Source organism: Monodelphis domestica, chromosome 1 (genome assembly GCF_027887165.1).
Source record: "Monodelphis domestica isolate mMonDom1 chromosome 1, mMonDom1.pri, whole genome shotgun sequence".
NCBI lineage: Eukaryota > Metazoa > Chordata > Mammalia > Didelphimorphia > Didelphidae > Monodelphis > Monodelphis domestica.
Genome location: NC_077227.1, coordinates 376,099,095 through 376,123,387, shown reverse-complemented (window position 1 = coordinate 376,123,387; position 24,293 = coordinate 376,099,095). Strand labels below are relative to the sequence as shown.

The 24,293-nt window shown below is 37.2% G+C and overlaps 1 protein-coding gene across 1 annotated transcript in view; it reads left to right on the top strand.

Moving 5' to 3' along the window:
- Nucleotides 1-24,293, top strand: part of LCP2 (lymphocyte cytosolic protein 2) — a 79,263-nt gene that overhangs the window by 50,690 nt on the left and 4,280 nt on the right. Inside the window, exons 7-17 of the mRNA XM_056816694.1 lie at nucleotides 2,460-2,655; nucleotides 3,512-3,597; nucleotides 4,505-4,571; nucleotides 4,659-4,742; nucleotides 12,729-12,754; nucleotides 12,846-12,865; nucleotides 12,976-13,068; nucleotides 14,751-15,000; nucleotides 18,285-18,478; nucleotides 19,907-19,950; nucleotides 23,682-23,770. Coding sequence (XP_056672672.1) covers nucleotides 2,460-2,655; nucleotides 3,512-3,597; nucleotides 4,505-4,571; nucleotides 4,659-4,742; nucleotides 12,729-12,754; nucleotides 12,846-12,865; nucleotides 12,976-13,068; nucleotides 14,751-15,000; nucleotides 18,285-18,478; nucleotides 19,907-19,950; nucleotides 23,682-23,770 — 1,149 coding nt within the window. The remainder of the gene's footprint in view (nucleotides 1-2,459; nucleotides 2,656-3,511; nucleotides 3,598-4,504; nucleotides 4,572-4,658; nucleotides 4,743-12,728; nucleotides 12,755-12,845; nucleotides 12,866-12,975; nucleotides 13,069-14,750; nucleotides 15,001-18,284; nucleotides 18,479-19,906; nucleotides 19,951-23,681; nucleotides 23,771-24,293) is intronic.

The following is a 24,293-nucleotide window of genomic DNA, read 5'->3' as shown; positions in this document are numbered from 1 at the left end:
AAAATGATAGCTTCAAGATACCTGTGCTTAATGCAAAGCTAGTGAATGATGATGAATCAAAAAATGATGAGAAACAATGAAATAGGCTGAGGAAAACCAAGACAGAGCAACGTAGATAAGTGGAGGGAGAGTGATGAATGCTACAAAAAGCTGCATAGAAGTAAAGAAGAGTGTAGAATGAGGGGAAAATGGTACTAGTTGATGGTTACCTCTGAGAGAGCAGTTTCAGTGGAATGGTAAAGTCAGAAGCTAGATTTTCAAGGCATTGCAAAATGAAAAGGAAGTGAGTAAGCTCCTTGAGAGCAGAGACAGGCATTCTTTGTCTTTATAATCTCCAGCAATTTGCTCAGTGCCTGGTCCAAAGAAGGCACTTAATAAGAGTTTGTTGATTAATAGAGGAAATGCAAGAATTAGAGGGAACATAATAACTGTCTTTAGGCTTTTGAAGGGTTATGTGCAAGAGAGATTAAGACTTGTTCTACTTGACTCTAGAGGGCATTGACTAGAAGTTACAGCTGGGAGGTGTACTGAAGTTGATTTTAGCTTCATTTTAAGAAAAAGCTTTTTAAAAATGGAAGCTTTCCAAAAGTATAATGACCTGCCTCAGGAAGTAATAATGATAATAATAAAAAGTTACAACATTGGTATTAATAATAATAACAGCCAGTATTTATGTTGCATTTTAAGGTTTACAAAGTATTTTAAATATATTATCTCATTTGATCCTCTTAGCAATTCTGTGAGGCCATTATTATCTCCATTTTAGCAACGAGGAAATCAAGTCTAAAAGAAGTGATTTGCTCAGGCTCATAAAATAAGTGCCTAGGATTCCTCAACTTCCTCAAAGTCCAATACTCTATCTACTGCACTGCCTCACTTTCTCATTCCTCTCTTGCTCAGATTGAAATGTTTTATATCCTTGGAAAATTGACCAAGATACGTTTTGAACATACTTTCCATTCCCCCTTCTAGCACAGTTCTCTGGGGTCTTAGTGAGGAAGCAGGTCTTCAAAGAGGGGTTGGATTCTCACATACATGAGTTACTGTCAGAGTTGGATTAACCAATTTCTTAGATCTCCCTTATGTCAGCTCTTACATTCTGTGAATCTGAAACCTGAAGATCATGCTCTCCTGACAGCAAAGGATAACTATAATATCGTTTTATGCAATTTAAATTTCCATGGTATTTGAATATGATATATATCATTGCTCTTATTTTTCAACCTCCCAAGTTTTTCTTATTCATTTAAATTTGTTTAGGATATTTCAGATACCATTCTCTGAATACAAGCCATAGTGAATGCCACTCTCATGGCCAATTTTATATAGCCAACCTAAGCCATGTTTCACATTCATCCATCTTCTTGCCATCTGCCCTCCCATATCTTCCAGTCTCCTCATGCATACGCTGCTTCCTCTGTAATCTTAATCAACTCCATCCTACTAATGTTTCTGGATGTTTTTTAACTTACTATTCCTGGAACTTTCCAGAGAGCTAACCATTTCTGTATATGTGTTGTCTTTTCCTATTAGAATGCAGTCTTCTAGAAGTCAGGAATTATCCTGCTTTTCTATTTGTATCTCTAGCATTTAGCATCATGCTTGACACATAATAAATGCTTCATCCTTTCTTTTGATCATTTAATTTGTAACATCCTCAGTATTAGTACTCTCTCTGCTTAGAGCTGATCATAATCTGTTCACCTTACTCAATTCTTGCCCAGGTATTCCATAGTTCCTCCACAGAGGGTCTATTTGACAAATGAGATGCCTTCCATTAATTCCTTTAATAATTTGAAAATATTCATACAGTATTTTAGTTATCTATATTTTCTCCTTCATTCTTACCACATGACTAGCCCCCATCCATTTCTGGTTGAATTTTTTTAAATATTTCTCACACATAAGCAATTATTCCTAATAGATCTAATTAGAGCCTCCATTTACAACCAACTAGGGATACCTTTGGGTCAACCATAATTCTGAGTCTCCTAGAATCCTACTGGCTTAAGAATCTTAGCCTATTATCATCAATGGGAGATATTAGTGTTACAAAGACAGAATTTTGCATCAGTGAAGAGGTTGGGATTCTTAAAAAGTGTTGCACGATTGCTCAAATGTGATTTACTCTTTCCCTATTCATCTCTGGCTCCTGTTCACTCATATGAGACACATAGCCAGAAGACAGATTTTCAAACTGAATTTCCCTCTGTTTAGTCAGATTCATTTCAGTATTCACCAAGTAGTGTTGTGTTCTCTCTACCACTTAGTGAATTGTGAGATGATGAAAATGAGGTCAGCTATGCAAGACTATCTGAAAAACTTTCAAGTCCTGTCTTGTGTTTCTACCAAGAAATTGTGTTGATGACATTCATAAAGATTTAATAAGGATGAGATAGTAGGCAGATGGGTTGGTTCTGAGTCTTTAAGTGTAAAACATGCATTGCCATCATTGGCAGGATGAGGATGACGACTATGAAAGCCCAACTGAGGATGCAGATGGAGAGGAAGATGGAGACTATGAGTCCCCCAATGAGGAGGAGGCACCTGCCCTAGAGGATGAGGCTGATTATGAGCCCCCTCCCTCCAATGATGAGGACACCATGCAGAACACAATCCTTCCTGCCAAGATCCCTTCTGGCTCCATGTACATAGGTAATGGGTTTCCTTTTCCTGAATTCTTGCAGGTAGAATTAAGACATCTCAATTAAGCTCTTAGTTATTATAGAAGAGAGAGTATGACAAAGGAGACTGAGGGTGGTGGATGGAGGGTATCCACTCCTTGGAATAAAAAATACTTAGCTTCATCTCTGAGACACACTAGCTATGTAAATATGAGGAATCACCTAATCTTATAGAACCCCATACAAATCTTTAAAATGATGACTCATGATGGAGAAAAGCATTTCTATACCCAGAGTTCCCTAGACCACTGAAATTCTTCTTAAAAAACTAAAGAAAGTAAATCTAATAGTCCTGCCATCAATCCATTTTGTGACTCAACCAGGTTATTCATTTCTCTTTCCCTCTCTAGCTTTCTCCCCCTCCACCATTTCATGGTTCCTCAGATTTGTGAGATAGTGCATAGTGCATAGTGAATAGAGAACTGGCCTGGGTGGTAGGAAGATCTTGCAATCCTGTCTCTTCCATATGTGGGTTGTGTGACCCTGGGCAAGTTTCTTAATTTCTCAGGGCTCTGAGGCAGTTCTCGGACTACAAATTGCAAAGGAGGTATCAACCTGCATACCTACCAAGAGAAATTTAACTGAACTCCCTACAATAAAGAAATTACTGGTCTAATTCATATTCTTTCATGCTACTCCAATACCCTAAGGTCCTTTGCAAATATTCAAATATAAGTATAGAAGTTGCATATGGAAGACAAGGGGACCCAATTGGGCTTTCGGGGTCACTCTATTTCATTTTAAGGAGCTTTTTAGCAAAAGTTATTATTCATTACTTTTTTACCTTTTATTGTGTTTCTTCTAAGACATTTTTTTGTTCTCTTCAGACAGGCCCCTAACTGGGAAAACCCCTCAACAACCTCCAGTTCCTCCTCAGAGACCCTTACCAGGCACTGGTGGCCGAAACAATACAGTAGGTTTTCTCTGCTTTTAACCGACTTCATCTTCATTCTGTTCCAAAGATCTCCTTAGTCTTAAGTAATGCACAAATCCCCTTCTGGGTCACAATTTCCCAATATTGAAAATGAATGGGAAAATTTACTTTAAAATAAATATAAATGGGACCAGCTTAACATAATAACAATATATGGAGCTATCTATATGACTTATCTTCAGGAACACCAGGAAAGTCCCTATATTCCTCTTACAGGTACCTCCATTTCTGGCTGATGCCTGAAATTCTTTGTTAAAAGGAGATAAATTGAGGTGGCTCAGAGGATAGAGAACAAGTCCTGGAGATGGGAGTTTCTAGATTCAGACACTTCCAAGCTGTGTGACCCTGGGCAAGTCACTTAGCCCCAATTGTCTAGCCTTTATCACTCTCCTGCTTTGGAGAGGATATTTAATGTTGATTCTAAGTTATAAGGTAAGGGCTTAAAAAAATGAGCTAAAAATGTTCACTTTTCAATTAAATAGGACATGAAATGTATATATGTATTTGGGGAGGGGAATCATTTCCTCTCTATAGTTCTTGTTTTTCTCATCTGTAAAATGAAAGACTTGGACTAGTTAAATCTAAGTGCCCTTATCACAGGTATAAATTTCTATAATCCTGTGATTCTAGTTAACACAGTCTTGTTAACTACTTGAAATTCCTACTGAGGTACAAATGTCTGGTAGGTATCCTTGAAAGGAGATATTAATAGAGAGACTGGAAATGGTTGAAATGTAGCTGTTCAGATGAGGAATGGGGGAACGGAAAGAAGATGCTAGGTTGAAGACAAAGTCAAATGTCAACATGAGGCTTGGCTTAAACTAAATATAAAACTTTCCCCTCCTCTGCCTGCCCACAAATGTTGCTTGTCTTCTTTTCTGAACAGCCTCCTCATCTTCCACAACCCAGTCATGAAGAGCCCATGAGAGGCAGAAACCATCGAACACCCAACTGTAAGTACAAATCCTTATCTCTCTACAGATCATTTTTCTCCTCTTCCAGTGACTAGATCTATTTAGCTGACCACGTTTTTCTTTCAGTTCCTGCACCATCCATAGACAGAAGTAAAAAACCCCCATTGGATCGTACATTACCTCAATTTGAAAGAGATTCTTTGGCAATAGGTGAGTTTATATCATGTGTTATAGATAAAGGTCCTTTCTACAATTCTCTATACACCTTTGGTAGGGTAAAACAGACTCAGGTCATAAGTCAGGAGACCTGGGCTCTTTGTCCAGTCTCTTACACTGAGTGGTCTTCATCAAATCACTTCCCTTTCTAAGACTTGGTTTCTTCAGTTGTAAAATCAGATTGGGTTAGATTCAACTTAATATAACAAATGATTTGTTGTTGTTTAGTCATTTTCAGTCATGCCCAACTCTTTGTGATCCCATTTGGGGTTTTCTTGGCAGAAATACTGGAGTGGTTTGCCATTTCCTTCTCTAGCTCACTTCACAGATGAAACTGAGACAAACAAGGTTAAGTGACTTTCCCAGGATCACACAGTTGTTAATTGTTTGAGGCCATATTTGAACTCAGAAAAATGGATCTTCCAGATCCAGGCCCAGGACTCAACCCACTAAGCCACCTAAATACTCTTAGCATATGGTTACCAAGTAAGTGCCTAATAGGCAGCAAGGAGGCACAGAGGATAAAGTAGTAACCTTGGACACCTATCTTTGAATCCTGCCTCAGATATTTACTGATTGTATGACTCTTGCTAATCACTCAACCTCTCCCAGTCTCAGTTTCTGCAATTGTAAAATAGGAATAATTATAGCATCTACCTCCCAGGATTGTTGTGAAGATCAAATGAGATAATAATTGCGAAAGGCTTAGCATTACCTGGCACATAGAAAACACTATATAGAAAAAAACCCTATAAATACGTATATATATATATATATATATATATATACACACATATATTATCTATGATGATGATAATTGATGAGTTTTTTTAAAAGTCTTAGAATCATTTAAAATTAATAAACTTTAACATCTTATATATAAAGCACTTTGCAAACCTCAAAGTCCTAATAAATACTTAGAGAATACAAAGAGAGATATGCCCTGTCGTCAAGAAATTTACAAGTTTAATCTCAGGGAACTCAAATACTCATTATCCTAGGAAAAGTGGTGTACGTGCATATAGACAGCTCCAATCACAGTCCTATGGGAAATCTGAGCAGGTAGACATGGCTTTCACCAGGCAAATGGGTGTCAGCTGGGACAGAGGAAGAACTTGGATTAAGTCTTGAAGGAAGGGAAGGCGCTTTGTCAGAGGTGACAAGAGCCATGTGAACAAAGATATGGTATGAGGAGGGAGAAAGATGATAATGGTGTCCTTGGGTACTACTGTCTCACTTTCTTCTCTGATCTACTCTTCATTTGCCTTTTGCCCACTGATGGTCTGAAAGCACTGGTTTGATCAAACCACCTTCTGCTTAAGAAGCTCCTGTCTTTCCCTCTTGCTTCTAGGATAAAATACAAACTTTTCTGTGTGACTTCCAACATCCTTCATAATTTGGTTCCAGCTCCCATTTTCAAACCTACCATATTGTTCTCCTTCATCTACTCTGTATTATAATCAGTCTAACCTACTTGCTATCACTTAGAAGACTCCATTTCCCATCTTCCTGCCCATACATAGGCCTATATCCCATGATTGGAATGAATTACCTTGACACTTTTGTCTCATAAAAGCCTTCAAAATTCAGCTCCTGTCATTTCCTGTGGAGAGCTTTTCTCACACTCCCAATTAAGAGTGTTCTCCTCACCCAGAAAGTAAATGTTATATATTTTGCATTTAATTTTATATATTCATGTTTTTTTTATTTTTTTTAAAGTAAACCCTTACCTCCAACCTTAGAATCAATACTGTGCATTGGTTCTAAGGCATATGAGCAGTAAGGGCTAGGCAATGCTGGGTAAGTGACGTGCCCAGGGTCATATGGCTAGAATGTAACTGAGTCCAGATTTGAACCCAGGACCTCTAGAATCAAAGCCTGGCTCTCAATCCACTGAACTACCTAATGCCCCCTCTACTCTTCTTCCTAGAACAGAAGTTCTTCAATAACTGGCCTGTAGTAAGTGCTTAATAAAAAGTTTGTTGAATACTATTCAATTGAACAATGGTGGTTGCAGTGAGAGATGAGATGAAGGTATGGATGTGAGATATGGCAGAAATACAGTCAACCAGACTTGTCAACATATAGGATGTGAGGAATGAAGGAGATGAAAGTCAAAGGGTTATGATCCTAAGTTCCTAGAAAAAAAAAAGGTGACACCATCTATAGAAACAGAGATTTGGGTTGGGAAGGGGAAGATTTTGCAATCATGCATTTGCTGTTAGCTATACATACTGAAGCCATGGCAAGCAATTGGAAGTATACGCCTGAAGCTTTGAGGACATGAAGCTACATTAGGGGTTCCTTCCAGATGCACCATTCCATGATTCCATGATTCTATCCTCTCTAGTTGAAAACATTGCCCCTGGAAGAGATGGCTGTCATCTCTTCTCTCTTCAAGACTTCAACTCTACTTTCATTCACTTCATTAATCTTCTCCACATTTCCCTTTGGCCTGATGTAAGATTTCCTCAGGGATAAGGCTCGCTCTTCCACCTGTGCTCCTGATCCCCATCCTCATTCATCTCCCCTCTGATTGTGCTTCATCAGACATCCCATTTCTAATGCATCTTCTTGTTTTTAAACTCTTACCTCATATTTTAGAACTGATACTAAGTTCCAGTGCCATGGCAGAAGAGTGATAAGGGGAAGGTGTTTGGGATTAAGTGATTTGCCCAGGTGTTTGGGATTAAGTGACTTGCCCAGGGTCACACAGCTAGGAAGTGTCTGAGGCCATATTTGAACTCAGGACCTCTTTTTTCCAGGCCTGGTACCCTATCCACTGAGCCACCTAGCTGCCCTTTCATGCATCTTCTGTATCCCCCTCTCTGCTAATGCTTTCATTTTTAACTTACAAAAATGTTTAGATGTCCCCAAATATGGGACAGAAGGGAATCTCCCTTTGACCTTACTATCTCCTCAGAGTATAGTTCTTATTCTTTTCTCCCCATAACTACTAAATACACTTTTAGAAGGCTCCATTGTCTCACTTCAATTGCCTGTAAATTGGCTTCCATCTCCACCATCCTGCTAGATGATTCACTGGCAAGTAAAACTCAATGTGTCCAAAATTGAATTTATCACCTTTCCTCCACTTTCTCAAGTTCCAAGACTTTTGTCTCCACTTAAATTTTCTCTTTCATGGTACCATCATTCTCTTCATCATCCAACTTCAAAATTGGTCATCTTTGACTCTTGCTTCCTTTATCTTCATGTTTTAATTGCTTGCAAAATACTGTCCATTCTGTCTCTACAATATAGCTTGTGACTCTCCACCCCACCCCTTATCACTCATGGAGCTCCGCTATCTTACTTCAGACCTTCATCACCTCTGGCCAGGACTATTTTGTCACAATCTCCCCACTGCCTTTTCTGCCTCTGATGGATCCCTTGTCTAATCTGCTCTTCCCATCTTCCTAATGTATTGTTCTGATTAGGTTACTCCTCTGCTAAAAAACCTTCATTGACTCTCCATTGCTTTCCAAATACACTTTAAACTGTAACCTGGCATTCAAGGCTTCCACAAGTTATTTCCAACTATCTTTCCAACCTTGTTTCAGGTAGCTTTTATCTTCCTTTCAACTTTATGTCTTAAATGGAATATTTGGAATGAATGAATGAAAAACATGAGTTAAGTGCCTACCATATGCAAAGCATTGTGTTAAGTGTTGGCTATACAAATAGCAAAATACAAAAATCTCTTATTTCAAAGAGCTCACAGTGGGAAACAACATATATGAGTGGTTTTAGCTGAAAGTCAGTGAGAAAGGTTAGTGGTCCTTAGGGTACAACAACAAAGAAGATAGTAAGGCTTCTTCTTTCATGAAATTTCCATTAATAAAACCATATCCGAGAGCAGCAAGGTGGCTCAGTGGATTGAGAGCCAGGCCTAGAGATGGTTCAAATCTGTCCTCAGACACTTCCTAGCTGTGTGACCCTGGGCAAGTCACTTAGCCCCAATTGCCTAGCCCTGATCACTCTTCTGCTTTGGAACCAATACACAGTATTGATTTTAAGGATGAAAGGTAAGGTTTAAAATAAAATAAAACCATAAACTCTTCTGATGTTAAACTATTTGATGGTGTCAAAGGCTTTGGCATCTACAATTTGTTTTTCTAGGGCTGTGCTATCAAGGAAGTAGGGGCTGTAGTTCTTGCAGAGGTAGTTGCTTAGCTTCCACATGGGTTGCTTCCTTGGATAATGGCTGTGGACCAAGTTGGAATCAAGGCCAGTGGCATGAAAGGGGGGAGAGGTTATTATTCCCCAGGGCTGATAAGTAGCTGTTGGTTGGCAGTTGATGGAAGTGGAAGGAACAGTTGGCCCCTTCTCCAAAGAGGCTGGCCCCTTGGATGAAACCCCATTTCTGACCATTAAAATCTTGACCTTCCTTCAAAGTCCAACCAATGCATCAATTTCTCTATTATTTTTCAGCTCTTCCCAGGTAAAAATAACCTCTTCTTGCTCTTGAAAAGTTTCATAGCACTCTGTCTGAATTTACATTTTACAATATTTAAAATGTGCAATATTACATTCTAGAATTATAGCAATATACTTTGAATCATAATTATTTGTGTATTTATTCCCCAATCAGATTAGAATATTCTTGATGCCAGGGAATGTCATTTTTCATCTTCCTATCTCCAGTGTGCATAGGGATTCTTACTTAAAAGGCATTCAATATATATTTGATTCATTTACTTAAACTCTGTGGGACTGACAAAACTAGTAGTGGACAACACTCTCCATTGTACTTGAAACGATGGCTCCCAAATGAGAGCTATTGCCTAAGAGCTAAGTACCTAAGGTTTCAAACATCTTGCATGGACCCTAGCCATTATGGTTTAATGGAAAGAACGTTGGTTCTGAATTCAACAAGACTTGAGTTTGAATCCTACCCCTAATGGTTATTAGCTATATAACTTAGGGCAAGTCATTTAAATTTCCTTGGTTTCATTATCCTTCTCTAAAAATGAGGGAGTCTAACTAGATGGTCTCTGAGTTCCCTTCCAACTCCTGAACTAGGATTCAATTATTTTTTAACCCTAACCTACTTGCTGCCATTTCCCACTTGGCTCATAGTTATGCTGAGGCATTTAAAGAAATGATGAATATCTTGAATGACACTAGGTTGGGGCTACAGAAATTACACAGGTAAGAAGGCAAGTTGATTTATATTCAAATTTAAACTATCCTCTGAAATAACTTGACTCATAAATGATTAAGCAATGACATTTCTTTACAAAAAATAGCTTTCCCAAGGAGCTTCTCTTGAGTAAAAACAAAACAAAACAAAACAAAACAGTTCCTATCTAGTACCTAAACTCAGGGCTCTACACCCAGACTCCTACCTCTATAGTTGATGTTTTAAGTATGCAAATATCTCCTTCAAAATGTAAAATTTTAGAAAACGAGCTGCTGACCAGGAACAGGGGCAAATCAACAGACTTTTAATTAAAACTTATTTAAGAAGAGCAACTAGATGGCACAGTGGGTAGAGAGCCAGGCCTGGAGTCAGGAGGATAGGGGTCCGATACTTCCTAGCTGTGTGATCTTGGACAACTCACTTAACCCGGACTGCCCAGCCCTTGTTGCTCTTCTGTCTTAAGAGTTAATACAAGGGGAGAAGGTAAGGTTTTTTTTTTTTTTAACTCATTTGGGCCACAGGGTACAGGCTATGTCAGTTTCTTTTTATTTTTTGGTATCCTTGGTATGGTGTCCTTGGCAAGACCCAACCAAATTAGAAAACAGATTTTATGAAAAGAAAAAGGAATGATAGAACAACAAGAAAAAAACAAACTAAATGAAACTCTGGGCATTTGGCTTATCACCCTGAGGTCCTGGTAGGTCCATTTCTAGGGCCCTGAAGCCTGGTGACTATTATTCCAGAACAAGGCTGCTACAGCCTTCACACAAAATATCAAAGAAATTTCACTGAATGGTTTTTAATATACTGATCCTAACCATTATTCTTATAATCCCATACTTATCCAGAGAGCCTGCAGGTAATGGAGAAGTAATTTCCTGTTCCAAAAGAAAACCAAATTGGAGCTATGCAAAGTGTTCAGAAATAAAGTCAGCTTTAGGAAACTAAGATAAAAGTCATACTAAAAATCATATTGGTTAACTCAGTGCCTTGGGAGCACAATGCAAGGGAGCATTAGACTGGGAGTCAGAAGACCTAGGCTTGAATCCTCACTTGTTATTGATATGGCCTTAGGTCTTACATCTGCTACACTCCTCTATCTAGACATGACTTGCTTCATGTGCAAAAGGAAAGGATCAAAGGTTGGGTTTTCCAGCTCTGACATTCTCAGGTGCTATGATACAATTGGAAAATCAAGATTGCTGCCTAGAATGGCATAAATTAAACCCTTTCTTCACTAGATCTCTCAGAAGCAAAGAGCAAACTATTCTTCCAAATCTGAGAATCTGATTTTTTTTTTCCTGAGGGAGAGGAGAATTGAAGAAAAGGAAAAGGGTAGGTGGGAAAAGGGGAGATAGTCATTTCTACATTTTTAAGGGTAAAATTGCTAGGGTTTTTGTTTGTTTAGGAGGGTATTTTTTTAAAGTTCTTTCATTCTACCTTTACATTTTGACCAAATATTTTAATAAAATCCTATTTCCCTCCTTTTCAGCATAGAAAACTTTTTTCACTTCCTGTTTTAAGAGGGAACCAGAAAGTTAGAAATTCTATTTTTAGGGAAAGAATCCTTATGATTCTGTAAATAATGGAGATAGTGCTGCTAAAGCATTTTTTTCTCACCTAAGTATTCATCACTATAGACATGAAGGATATGTTGAAGATATGGACAGAAAAAGAAAAAAAGACTAATCACAGATATAGAGCTGGAATGGATTGTAAAGGTCATAGATTCCAACCTTCTTCATTTTACAATGAGGAAATTTGAAAGAAAAGTTGTGACTTGTGCAAGATCACACAAATAATAAGTAGCAGATTCAAACTCAGATTCTATAATTCCAAGTAAAAGAAGGAAGGAAGGAAGGAAGGAAGGAAGGAAGGAAGGAAGGAAGGAAGGAAGGAAGGAAGGAAGGAAGGAAGGAAGGAAGGAAGGAAGGAAGGAAGGAAGGAAGGAAGGAAGGAAGGAAGGGAGGGAGGAAGGAAGGAAGGAAGGAAGGAAGGAAGGAAGGAAGGAAGGAAGGAATGCTTGTTGTATTTATTACTTGTTATGTACAATATGAAAAGGAACTCCAGGAACCTCAATGTTCTTTGCATTCATATAAAACTATGTGTCCTTGGGCAAAGCAGTTCCCTCTGGATTTCAGTTTTCATTTTAATAAAATGAAGAAGTTGGATGAGTTGACCTTGAAGGGCCTTTCTTACTTGTTTCAAAACCTTTTTTTTTAATTCTTATGTTCTATCTTAGAATTGATACTGTGATTTGGTTCCAAGGCAGAAGATCTGTAAGGGCTAGACAACTGGGGTTAAGTGACTTGCTCAGGGTCACACAGCTAGGAATTACCTGAGGCCAGATTTGAACCTAAGGTCTCTCATCTCTAGTCCTGGCTCTCAATTCAATGAGTTACCTCACTTCCTCATCTAATAATTTTAAATTGAAGGAAAACACATCTATTCTGGAAGTCTTCATAACTATGTGTTGCTATTTTTCACTTCTGTCCAACTTTTCATCTAGGGTTTTTTTGGCAAGGGTACTGGAATGGTTTGTCATTTCCCTCTCCAGCTCATTTGATAGGAAAGGAAACTGAGGCAAACAGGCTTACATGACTTACCCAGAATCATGCAGTTAGTAAATATCTGAGGCCAGGTTTGAACTCAAGAAGATGAATCTTCCTAGCTCCAGACTTGCCACTCATCTATTGCACCAACTGACTGCCCCTCACAAGTATGTGGTTGCTGAAAATGCTTAACTATGCATTAGACTATTTCTAGGATTCAGAGTTAAAGAACTGTGAACTGAATTCAATCCATTAATGTTTTTTTTTTCCATTTGTACTTTGCAGGGAAGAAACCACTTTTTCCTGACAAGGTAAGACATCCCTTACTCTAAGACAGCACATTACACATTTATACAATGAAACACTGCAAAAATTCTGATATATTTTTATGGTATTTTTCAGCCTTCAGCTCCTGCATTAAGGTAAGGAGAAGGGAGTATTTGGGGAGATTAAAATGATCCACACTGTAGAACTCTAACTTATAGGATTCAGTTGATTTTCTTTAATACATCTGCTCTCTTAAATACCTCAGGCCTGCTGGAGATCACTTACCTAAGATACAAAAGCCTCCTTTGCCACCTGGAGAAAGACCGGAGAGAAATTTTAAGAAGCCACCTGTACCAAAGTAAGCTCATCTCTCTAACAGAGCATGAGAATCACATAATAGCTGAGACACATTTAAAGAAAATAATGGAAGGTATTTGGTAGTAAATGGTATGGTTTGAGGTTGGGAATTTAGGAATGTTCTGACTCCAAAAGGTATTCAGTCATATCAATCATTTCTGACTCTTCATGATCCCATTTGGGATTTTCTTGGCATGGATACTGGTTTTCCATTTCCTTCTCCAGCTCATTTTATGGAAGGGGAAACTGGGGAAAATAAGGTTAAATGACTTGCTGTGAGCCACACGACTATTAAATGTCTGGGGCTAGATGTCTTCCTGACTCCAGGTCAGGAACCCTATACTCTATTGTACCAATTAGCAGTCTTGGCTTAGCTGGGGATTTGAGGGGATGAAGACAAAGAAAGATGAAAAAGAAATCCCTGTCAGAGAAACAGTCTTACTCAATGTAGTAAGAATTACTGAGTTTACATTTTTCTCAGAGTATTTCTAGCACAACATCCTATCCTCAGTTCCTGAGGACCAATTTTCACCACCATTTTCTCTTCCTCTAGTGGTAGAAATAACTGGGGCACATTTCTTCCTCCCATTCTCTACAGGAACCTTTTCCACTGTCCAACTTGCAGTATCTTAGAGCACATTGGGGTGGTTTTATTGTCCTCATTTGTTGAAGAGAAGTTTTTGGCACATTTTCCAAGGGAAGGAATGGTAAAGAAGAATATAAACCAGAGGATCACAGAGGGAAGAACACTCAATGATGAGCTCTTATAACTCCCTCATTTTATAAATAAAGTTATTGAAGAGGGGTCAAATAACTTGAACAAGGTCAGGAAGATTTCTATAAATGTGAAGAAAATTTTGGCAGAGCTGAGGCCATGATGTTTTTTGTTTCCTAATCCAAAGCTGCTTCTACGGTCTCAGAGCAGCAATCTCCACTGAATGCAGATGTCAGCAACAACTTTTAGGCAGCTGGTATAAAATTTGTTATGCTGCAGGGTTGCTCTGGGAAAACCAGGCTAAGTCAGTGTGGAAAATCCCTTGTGCAGCAGCATTTTCTTAATTTCTTCCCTTCACAATGTAAGGGAACATGGTCTGGGACTTAACAATGTTAAGGAAGGAGAGTGCTTATTTTTAAATCTTTTCAATTGTTATGAGGGCCATCTTTTCTGTGTAACTTGTATGCCCTGGCCTAGAAGTCATGTTGCCTACTTTTGGTCCTCACTCGAATACTACTAAATGCTTGACCTAAGGCAAATCATTTGACATTTCTTTATATCGGTTTTCTCTTCTAAAATAAGGTGGTTAAATTTAGATGATCTTTAAGGTTCCTTTCAAGCTCTAACTTGACACGATTCAAATTCAATAGCAACTATACATAAGGTTTGCTGAATAAATAGCTTTTTTTCCCCCATTATTTCTATTCATAGCAAAAAAAGATAATTTTCGTCTTGTGGCTCATGATATTGACAGAAAAATTAATTGCTGCAACTCTCTTTACACAGCAATTCCCTACATCCTTCCTTTCCCCAGTGGTTTTATTTCACATTTTAACTAATTTTAAATGGGCTATCTTTTTGGTGATTTAAACTTAAATATCCCAAAACAAAAACGTAATGATTCAAATTTCAACCAGTTCCAAAGGGGATGAAGTTAATTCTTTTTATTCTTCCTACTTCATTTTCAGACATGGATGGGCAGCAGACAGAAGAGATGTGAGTACAAAACAAATTGCTGTCAATAAGATGTGCAGTAAAATATACCATAAGTCATTGGAGGGTAGGAGTTGGGGAGGGCAATCAGTCCATATGAGACAACACAAAAGAATCTCCATGATCCTAGGCCATATTCCCCAGTTTTCAAAATCTTTGCTATGCCCTCCTGACTTCTGGAAATGCCAGATATACATTTTATACCAAGGTCACCCAGAGAATGATTAATTTAATTAATCAATAAATCAAATTTTATTGGATGCCTACTATGTCCCCAGGCTATGCTTTATACTGGGTAGTGGGAAAGGGCCACATACAGAGTATTAAGTCAGTATCTCTACTGTCAAGTAACAGACAATCCATCTGAAGAGACAAGACAGAGGCACTTAAAACAATTAAGGAACATCATGAGTTTTAATTTAAGTTCTGCATTGGGATACAATTATTTGGGGGCTTAGAAATCAATATGTACTAGAAGAGTTGTCTTCAACTGCCAATGGAAATAATGGTCAAAAATACTGTTTAATTAGGAAACCATATATTTATTTGCTATTGAATTAGAATCATATCAAGTTTGACCTAGAAAGGGACCTTGGAGATCATATAAAATTTACCCAAATGAATGGCAGAATTATAATTAGGAATTTTGGGTGGGAGGGAAGGTGGAAGTATGGTTGCCAAGGGAAAAGGAAACATTACTTGGGTCGCCATCTTTGTTACTAAACACTGGCTGGTTGGGAGGACAAAAACATGTCTTGGTATAATACTGTTGACAGCTTCTAAATTTTAGTATTTTGAGACAAACCTCCATTCTCCCCAACTTAGTTATGGCTCTGGTAGTATGTCTTGAAAGATTGGAAGGATTTCAATAAAGAGTAAAAACAGGCTGAAAGGGAAGCATGAGCAAAAATAGAAATGAGTATGGCGTGTTTGTGGAAATATTTATAACCATAGCAACATGCTATGTGTGCTGGGGGTAGGGAGCAGTGGTTGTGGGAGATTAGGTTTAATAAATCTTAATATGATTAGGGAAGACACAGACTATGAATCTAAAAAGAATGTAAACAATGTGGTAGGAAAATATGAAGCAAATATGTATTCTCAAGTAAGGTGTTAATAGGATGAAAGGAAGAGTGTGTTTTAGGGAGTCCTATCATGTCCTAAGGGGACATTTGAGGTCTACAACTTTTCCCTTGCCTTTTCCTGAGAACTACATGTGATCTAGAAGGAGCTGGGTGGTGCAGTGGATAGAATGCAAGATCTAAGTCAGGAAGACCTGAATTCAACTCTGGCTGGTTCTCACTAGCCCTGTGACCTTGGACAAGTCACTAAATGTCTTCTATAAACAAACCTTCTTAGCCTTTCTCAATTGTAAAATGGGGATTATAATAGCACTTACCTCCCAGCATTGTTTTGAGGATCAAATGAGATAATATTTGTAAAGCACTTAGGATTGTGCTGAGCACATAGTAAATAGTTATCTTCAATATTCCCCTGGTGGGCTCAGTGATAATGTTTGGGACAATTCTTTTCTTTAATGCTCAATATAGAATAGGACTACAGAAAACACTTCTGTTGGCTGGTTCAGGTTGGTCTTTATCTACATACAACAAGAAAATGAGGTTGAGAATGGCCAGAGTATTGCTTTTAAAGATCAATAAAATATTGGAAAGAAGATCAATATCACTATCTAGAGCTATATTTGCCATGAAGCCTGGCTAGAGACTATTTTTACCCTGTTACTATCATTTGCTAGATCCTGCCTTTTCTCAGACTAAATTCATTCTCCTTACCTAATTAAAGATATAACAAGGAATGAAGGAAGCAATAATTTATTAAGTACCTACTATGTGTTTCACAAATCCTCACAACAAAACTAGGAAGTGTGGGCTATAATTTCCCCCATTTTATAATTAAGGAAACTGAGACAAATGGAAATTAAATGCATTGCCCAGGATCACATAACTAAGAAATATTTGAGGCTGGATTTGAACTAATCTTCTTGTCTCCAGGCCCGGTTATTCTATCCACTGTAACTATCATTTAGCAACTAGTAACAACAATAACAACAATCATTAATTTTTATTAAAGCTTTCTATATAAAAATAATAATAGTAATGCTAACAAGAGGCAACCAGGTAGCACAGTGGATAGGTCTGGATGAACCTAAATTTAAATTTAGCCTCAGATCACTTAACCTCTGTTCTCAGTTTCCTCAAACATAAAATGGCAGCAATTATGGCACCTATCTCCAAAGTTGTTGTGGCTCTCAAATGAGATATTTGTAAAGCACAGTGTCTGACACATAGTAGGTACTATAGAAATGGTAGCTATTATTAGCCCTTATTAGAGGAAAAGTCAGGAATGGAGCCCAGAGAAGAAAGAAAGAGATATTACAAGCATTGCCATTCCCATTTTCTAAATTTTATAGAGAATCCTACCATTCATCATTATACATTTAATATAGATTAATGCGATACTGATTTTTTTTTAAAAAAAGACAAGTCCATATTAGATATAATAAAGATGGCAATGCCTTGGGCATTTCATACCACTGAAAAAAATAACATCTTATTCTTTTTTCTCCCCATTCCAGGAAGAAGATGATGGTACGTAAAGAAAATGCCACTTAAACCATTTCATTTATTCTTCCAACTTATCCCTCAAATGAAAATATTTAATGTAGGCAAAACAAAGACCTGATGATAGCCACATAGTGTTTTATATATGGATATAAAATGAACTCTGACAAAACCATATCATTATTATTTTAAGTGAGAAAGCAGGCTGGACCTAAAATTTCATCAACAGAGTGATTCTCTGTATAGAAATTATCTATACCAATGCAGATCTCATCAGAAATTTATAGACTTAGAGAGTTACCTAAGGCAGAGAAGTGAAGTGATTTGCCCATGGTTATATAGCTGGTATGTGTGACCTGCCTGATTCCAAGGTTTCTTTTCAACTTACTATATCATGCTGCCTCCTGTAATTAAGTCAACAAGAAAAAAACAACTGTTGAGTTCATACATAATGTAGTCCAATGTGATTTCTGAATTTTACAATGTAATTATTAACATGAATGCACTGGTTGGTAGTTAAAACAGGATCCCAAACTCCTACATTTATCCTAACACATATGGAAAGAATGAAGATAAAATCTAGAAGTATAATAAATTTTTGAAAAATTATTTCTGAAAATAGGTTATTTCTACCAACCTAGCGTCAATAGAGAAACATGTCATGTGATATAATAATAACAATATAATAATAAAACTTGCAGCTTGTCAAGAGAAAGCAAAATCAACTTTTATATAAAATGTTATCTTTATACTTATATCACATAGGCATTCCAAGAGGGAGAACTAGCCAAAATGTTTTTTGGAGGATGAGCCAGATCTTCAGAACCATCATCTGATTAGAGGCAGGGCTTCCTCTTATCACTTTCTACACCCATCGTGTTTAAATTATAACCCTTCAAGCAGAAATGTTAATGTGTGATCATTTAGGTAACCCCTGTGAATCCATTCATTCCTGACTATCTTAACTCTTCTTTTTTCTTCACCACAGTACAACAAAGGCCACTGCCTCAACCAGCTCTTCCCTCTTTCACTTCCAATACTTTCCCTTCAAGATCTATCAAGCCACCATCCAGGTTTCCCCAATCAGGATCTAACAGTATGCCTGGGCCAATGACAACAAGGTTTGTCCCCATCATTGCCTATTCAGAGGTCTCAAGCTAACACGATATCTGTTGCCATTTCAGAGCATGGTGAGGCACAACTTCCTGGGCCAAGAAGTTGTGCCAGGTGGGTTAATGGGGGAAACAGATCATAGCTAGGGTCAGCGAAATGAAATCTTGACCAGTCCCGCTCTTTCTGCTTCCCCACTTGGCAATGCTGATGGCCTCTGTCATCAGCCTAACAATAGAATCAACACCTGGAAAAGAATTGAGGAAACTTAAAAAAAAAGGTAAATAATTAGAAACAGTTGAAAATTTTACACACACACACACACACACACACACACACATCAGGAGCTTGGAGATATCTTGCTTTTTTTTTTAAACCCTTAATCTCCCATTTTTAGAATCAATACTGTGTCTTAGTTCCAAGGCAGAAGAGCAGTAAAAATGGGCCACCCTAAACAAAAGCATTTTGAGTAATCATAATCCCTTCCTTACTGTTGTAGCAGTTAAATTAGTTTCTCTGCTAAAGGTATTATGAGTGTGAGTATTATGAGTATGAGGTTTATTAAAGATTAAGAAATAAAGAAAATACAAAATAAGAAAGGCCATGGCTAGGAGGGCCGAAAGGCCATGGCTAGGAGGGCCAAAAGGCCCATTCAATTTCACTTACTACATCTTGGGAGACGTGTGTCCCTAGAAGCGGAAGCCGAGAGAGAGAGAGAGAGAGAGAGAGAGAGAGAGAGAGAGAGAGAGAGAGAGAGAGAGAGAGAGAGAGAGAGAGACAGACAGACAGACAGACAGACAGACAGACAGACAGACAGAGACAGACAGAGAGACAGAGAGAGAGAGAGAGAGAGAGAGAGAGAGAGAGAGAGAGAGAGAGAGAGAGAGAGAGAGAGAGAGTGTAGGCAGAGAGTCAGCCTAAATACAATTTCTGTTCTCTGCCCAGGTGGGAATTCAGGTGAGGTCACAAAGCATTCTGAGGAGTGCCCAAGGACTTCTGGGAATTGAAGTCTGGGGTTCAAATCTCCATTTTTACATTCCTTGTTTGATTGTTTGGGAAAAGATTTTCCCCCAAAAGGATCATGAAAACATAATCAACTTAAGGATTACAATAATTTGAGGATAAGAGGAAAAAAGAAAAAAACAATAATTGCTGGACACACTGACAAAAAACCAGTTAGGGGTCAGTCCCCTTTGGCATGAAAGTATACATACAAATAAATGTTCAATCAACCACACCCAAAGTTCATTCTTGATCTTCTCGTGCAGCTTGTGGTCTGGAGGCATCTTCATGGTGTCCTCTCCAAACAGTTCAGTTCTGTATTCCCCTGGATTTAGAGTAAGCAGATACTTAAGAAGAAGAGTTTTTACCATTTCCCCTACCTCCACACTGACAACCCCACTTGTTATTTTATGGATCTCTATTTCTTATCTCCACAGTATTTTTCCTTCAAGTTCAACCCTCCCACCATACTTGTCAAAAGGTGAGTATGTGGTTTAGAGTTTCTTTTGTAGTTGTTGCCAAACCTAGCATATTTCTGAACTTACAGAAGACCTTTTCTTAAAAAAATAAAACAAAAGAAAAAAAACTATAGTGTAGCATTGCAACTTTAGTGACAATTTTTCTTTTAAAAATTATTTCAACAAAAGGCTTCCTGGCAGACTGAAGTAATGTTATATTAAAACTAAGAAGGAGACTTAAATATCCATGAATCCACAGTGGTTTGGGTTTGATGAATTTTTACTTCCAAATATCTTGACCTGGTTTTAACGTCACATTTAACCTATACTATAGTAAGTAGGCATTTTGTGCTAAGCTTTTTAAAGAGATCTGGGTATTCCTGCCAACAGTGAAAGAGCATTATCATATGAGAGAATCTAAGTGGTATAACAGCCACTGCTGTATTGCTATACCATACATGCAATGTGTAATTTTACATATGACACGGGATAACATACTGCTAAGGGTTAGACCTCACAGTATACTAGATAAAGGGTGGGTCTTGGAATCAGGATGATCTTGGCTCATCTTCTGCCTCTATGACCCAGGACAAGTCCCTCAGCTCCATAATTCCTAAGACAAATCTCTCAGATTTTCAAGTAGAGGACTCATTGATCTTCATTATTAGAGGGAATTTCAACATCAGATGCTGCTGTCCACACTGATGAAATCATGGGTTAGTGGGTGGAGTGGAGTGGGAACCAGTAAAAACTGAATACACTTGTTTGGGGGAAGCAAGTGTTTCTTTTTTAGCTGTAGCCCCCTCAGTATCTAGCACAATTCTAGGCAAACAGTACCTGTTGTCTCTTTGTACCTGTTATATAGCACACAAATTCGATTTTACAGTTATGAACACAATTTTTCTTTTTTAATTAATTTATTTAATCAATTTAGAACATTATTCCTTGGTTACAAGAATCATATTCTTTCCCTCCCTCCCCTCCCCCCCACCCTTCCTGTAGTACTGGCTATATTTTAGCCGTTGAAAAAATGGAGAAATTTAGGTCTGCTACAGAATACTGAGTTCCTAGCCTAAACTCTGCTATTACTGAACCTGAGCAAGGTTCTTAATAGCTCTGTGCCTCAGTTTCTGCTTCTGTAAAATAAGGGTGTAGAGTGTAGCAATTCCACTGGGTATTACATGTGTCCTTGATCAGAACCGATTTCCATGTTGTTGATGTTTGCACTGGAATGTTCATTTAGAGTCTACCCCCCCAGCTATATCCCCTCCATCCATGTGATCAAGCAGTTGTTTTTCTTCTGTGATGAACACAATTTTTCAAAAGTCAGAGTGCTGTTGTAGAAAGACCATTGAACTTGACAGGATCCAGGAGAGCTGGGTTCTTTCGAGCTTACTAGCTATATGATCTTGGTCAGGTCACTTAACCCGAACCTGTGTTGTCATCTCCAAACTGAGGCTAATACAACATTACCTGTTTCAGAGGATGACGAAGAAAATGACATGAAAGCAAGTTATCATTGCTACACTTGCATTTTGTAAGCTATACACATAATTGTATGTTGAATTGTTAAGAACAGTTGCTAATGTCAAGGATCTTATAATTTGGTGGAGAGTAAAGACTTATCTATGTAAAGTAACTAGGAAACAATACAAGATAATAATGTATTCCAAAAACAAATAAATAAATAAATAAATAAATAAGGCCTAGCAAGGGATCTTGCTCTCATTCAATGTTTATATAACTAGTTTGTGTAGAACTGGCTATATTTTTTATTTTTTTATTTTTTAAATTTTATGTAGTCAATTTAGAACATTATTCCTTGGTTACAAGAATCATATTCTTTCCCTACCTCCCCTGCCCCCACCCTTCCCATAGTACTGGCTATATTTTAGCCGTTGAAAAAAAGGAGAAATTTAGGGCTGCTACCAGAATACTGGGGTCCTAGCCTAAACTCTGCTACTTCCTGAACCTGAGCAAGGTACTTAATACCTCTGTGCCTCAGTTTCTGCTGCTGTAAAATAAGAGTGTAGAGTGGAGATTACTGTAAAGTTCTTTCCATACAGTTCTGAGATTCTGTGTGAATATAGGACCTAAATATCTAAAGATGGATACGATTTCGATTAGTAGACAGGAGTGAAATTTCCTGAGTAGTAAATATGAATGGCAAAATTCTAAAATGAAGGTTCTCTGAAATGCATCTGACTGTGAGGTAACCCATGTCATTTTCCCCATCATATGTGCATTAGGAAGAAACTAATATCTCTACTGAATTGGTTATTCACATTCCATACAGGAAATTGCTTAGATACTTGATCTAAATCTCCTCTTGCTTTAGAAAGGAACAAAACAGCATTAATTAAGCATTTACTACATGCAAAATATGATGCTAAGTCCTGGGGATGTAGCTAGGAAAGCATTGAGAAAGACGAGAAGGAAGGGAAAAGAAGGGAAGGAAAAGGAAAGAGGAATCACAGATAAGCAGGAAAACTTTGAAAGTAACATGTTGAATTTATTATTTATTTAAAGAGAATAATGAACTGAAATGTGGATTCATGATTTCATAATAGAGATGTGCAATTTCATGTGCAACTATCTCTGTTCTTCCACATATATGGAAGTGCTCATTTTAGTTGATGTTATTGAGTACATTTTTTAAATCCATGAGAGATTTTAAAAGGTCTTAAATTTCCAAGATACTTTTTAATTTATTAATATATATTTACACATATATATTTCAAATTTCTTAGTGCCATTTTAAACCTTAAAATGGCACTAAGACATTTGGAATACTCTATATTATCTCATTTGATCTGTACAACAACCTTGTAGAGGAGGGAAAATGTTATTTTTTTTGTGTGTTGTCAAAAATTACATGTCATTTTAGACCTATAGACATTGAATAATGATGGTAACAATAACAGCAGTGATAATAATGACAATAACTGCATTTATGTAGCACTTGAAGGTTTGCAAAATGCTTTACAAACATCTTATTTTATCTTGCCAATAACCCTGAGAGATGGATGATATTTTTATTTACATTTTACAATTGAGAAAGTTGAGTGACTTGTCCAGGGTCAGACAGCTAGTCAAGTTGGGATTTGAATTCAGGTCTTCTTGACTCCCAGTCTAACATTCTATTTATTAATCCATCTAACTGATAAATTTAGAGAAGAACAAGTTGATAGCCTTGGTTATATAAAACAGAAAAATTAATGTCTTTGAAATACTCCGTCAAAAAACAATTTCATGCTGCTTTAACTAACAACTTTTTATTTGGATAAAATAAGGAAAAATAATTTAAATATCATTACTACTATAATATTTTAAAATCTATATATTGTATTATACAAAATGTAAATAGTATTGTACAAAATATATGTCATACAAATTTATATATAATGTTAAACAAAAGACTAGTCCCCTAAATAATTCTGTGTAATCTTCATTTTCATGTGATCAAAATGAAAAATAGCTTGTATTAAACATTAGTAGCTTTAAAACATACATATCTAGGAAATCACTGAAAATTAGATTTTCTTTATTCTATGGTGAGTAGAACTGTACTGTGTCATTTGAGCAGATACTATGGTTTCTGATTTATAGAAAATATTTTTATCGTTGACTTCTGGAAGTATTCATCAGAATAGTTAAAATGGCATTTGGGGGAAATGAAATATGATTTGACAGAAGTATTAAAATGTTATTGTGAATGGACTATCTTGACAAGTTTTAATCTGTAATTTTGTAGGTCCTTTCAACAGACCACCTTCTAGAGGTCCAGCTGAGGGAAGACCTTTGCCAGTTCCAGTTAGACAACAACATCTTGGGGATGAAGAGGTAGGTAGCCAGACCTTCAAGTCATTCTTTGTAGAGAGGGATTCACCAACAAACTATTTTTGAATACATTTTAATTTTCTAGAAACAAAATGTCAAACACACTACAACACTTTTAATGTTCAGAATCAGATTAAAATGAAATAGGAAATATTTAATAATATTAGTAAAAATACAATAAAACATAATGTTAGTATGTGATTTTCTCAATCAATATGACCCCACAAGGATCCATATGCATAATTTAGTAGCCCCCATTTCTATTTGAGTTTGATACCACTGTTCTAAGTCTTGAAATTATTTTATGGGTAAAATTTTAAAATAAAATAAAATTAATAAGGGGTTCCAGATAAGAAGGTAAAAAATGAATTCTTCTCTATCTGGACTCCTTTAATTTTCATCCAAATTTTGATGAAAAAGCAAAGCCCTTCTGATAGAGGCTTCTAACCCTGTTCTCCCCCCCCCAAAGAAAAATAATTCCTTACTTCTATACATTTTTAGGCTTGTTCTATTGGAAAAGATTCTT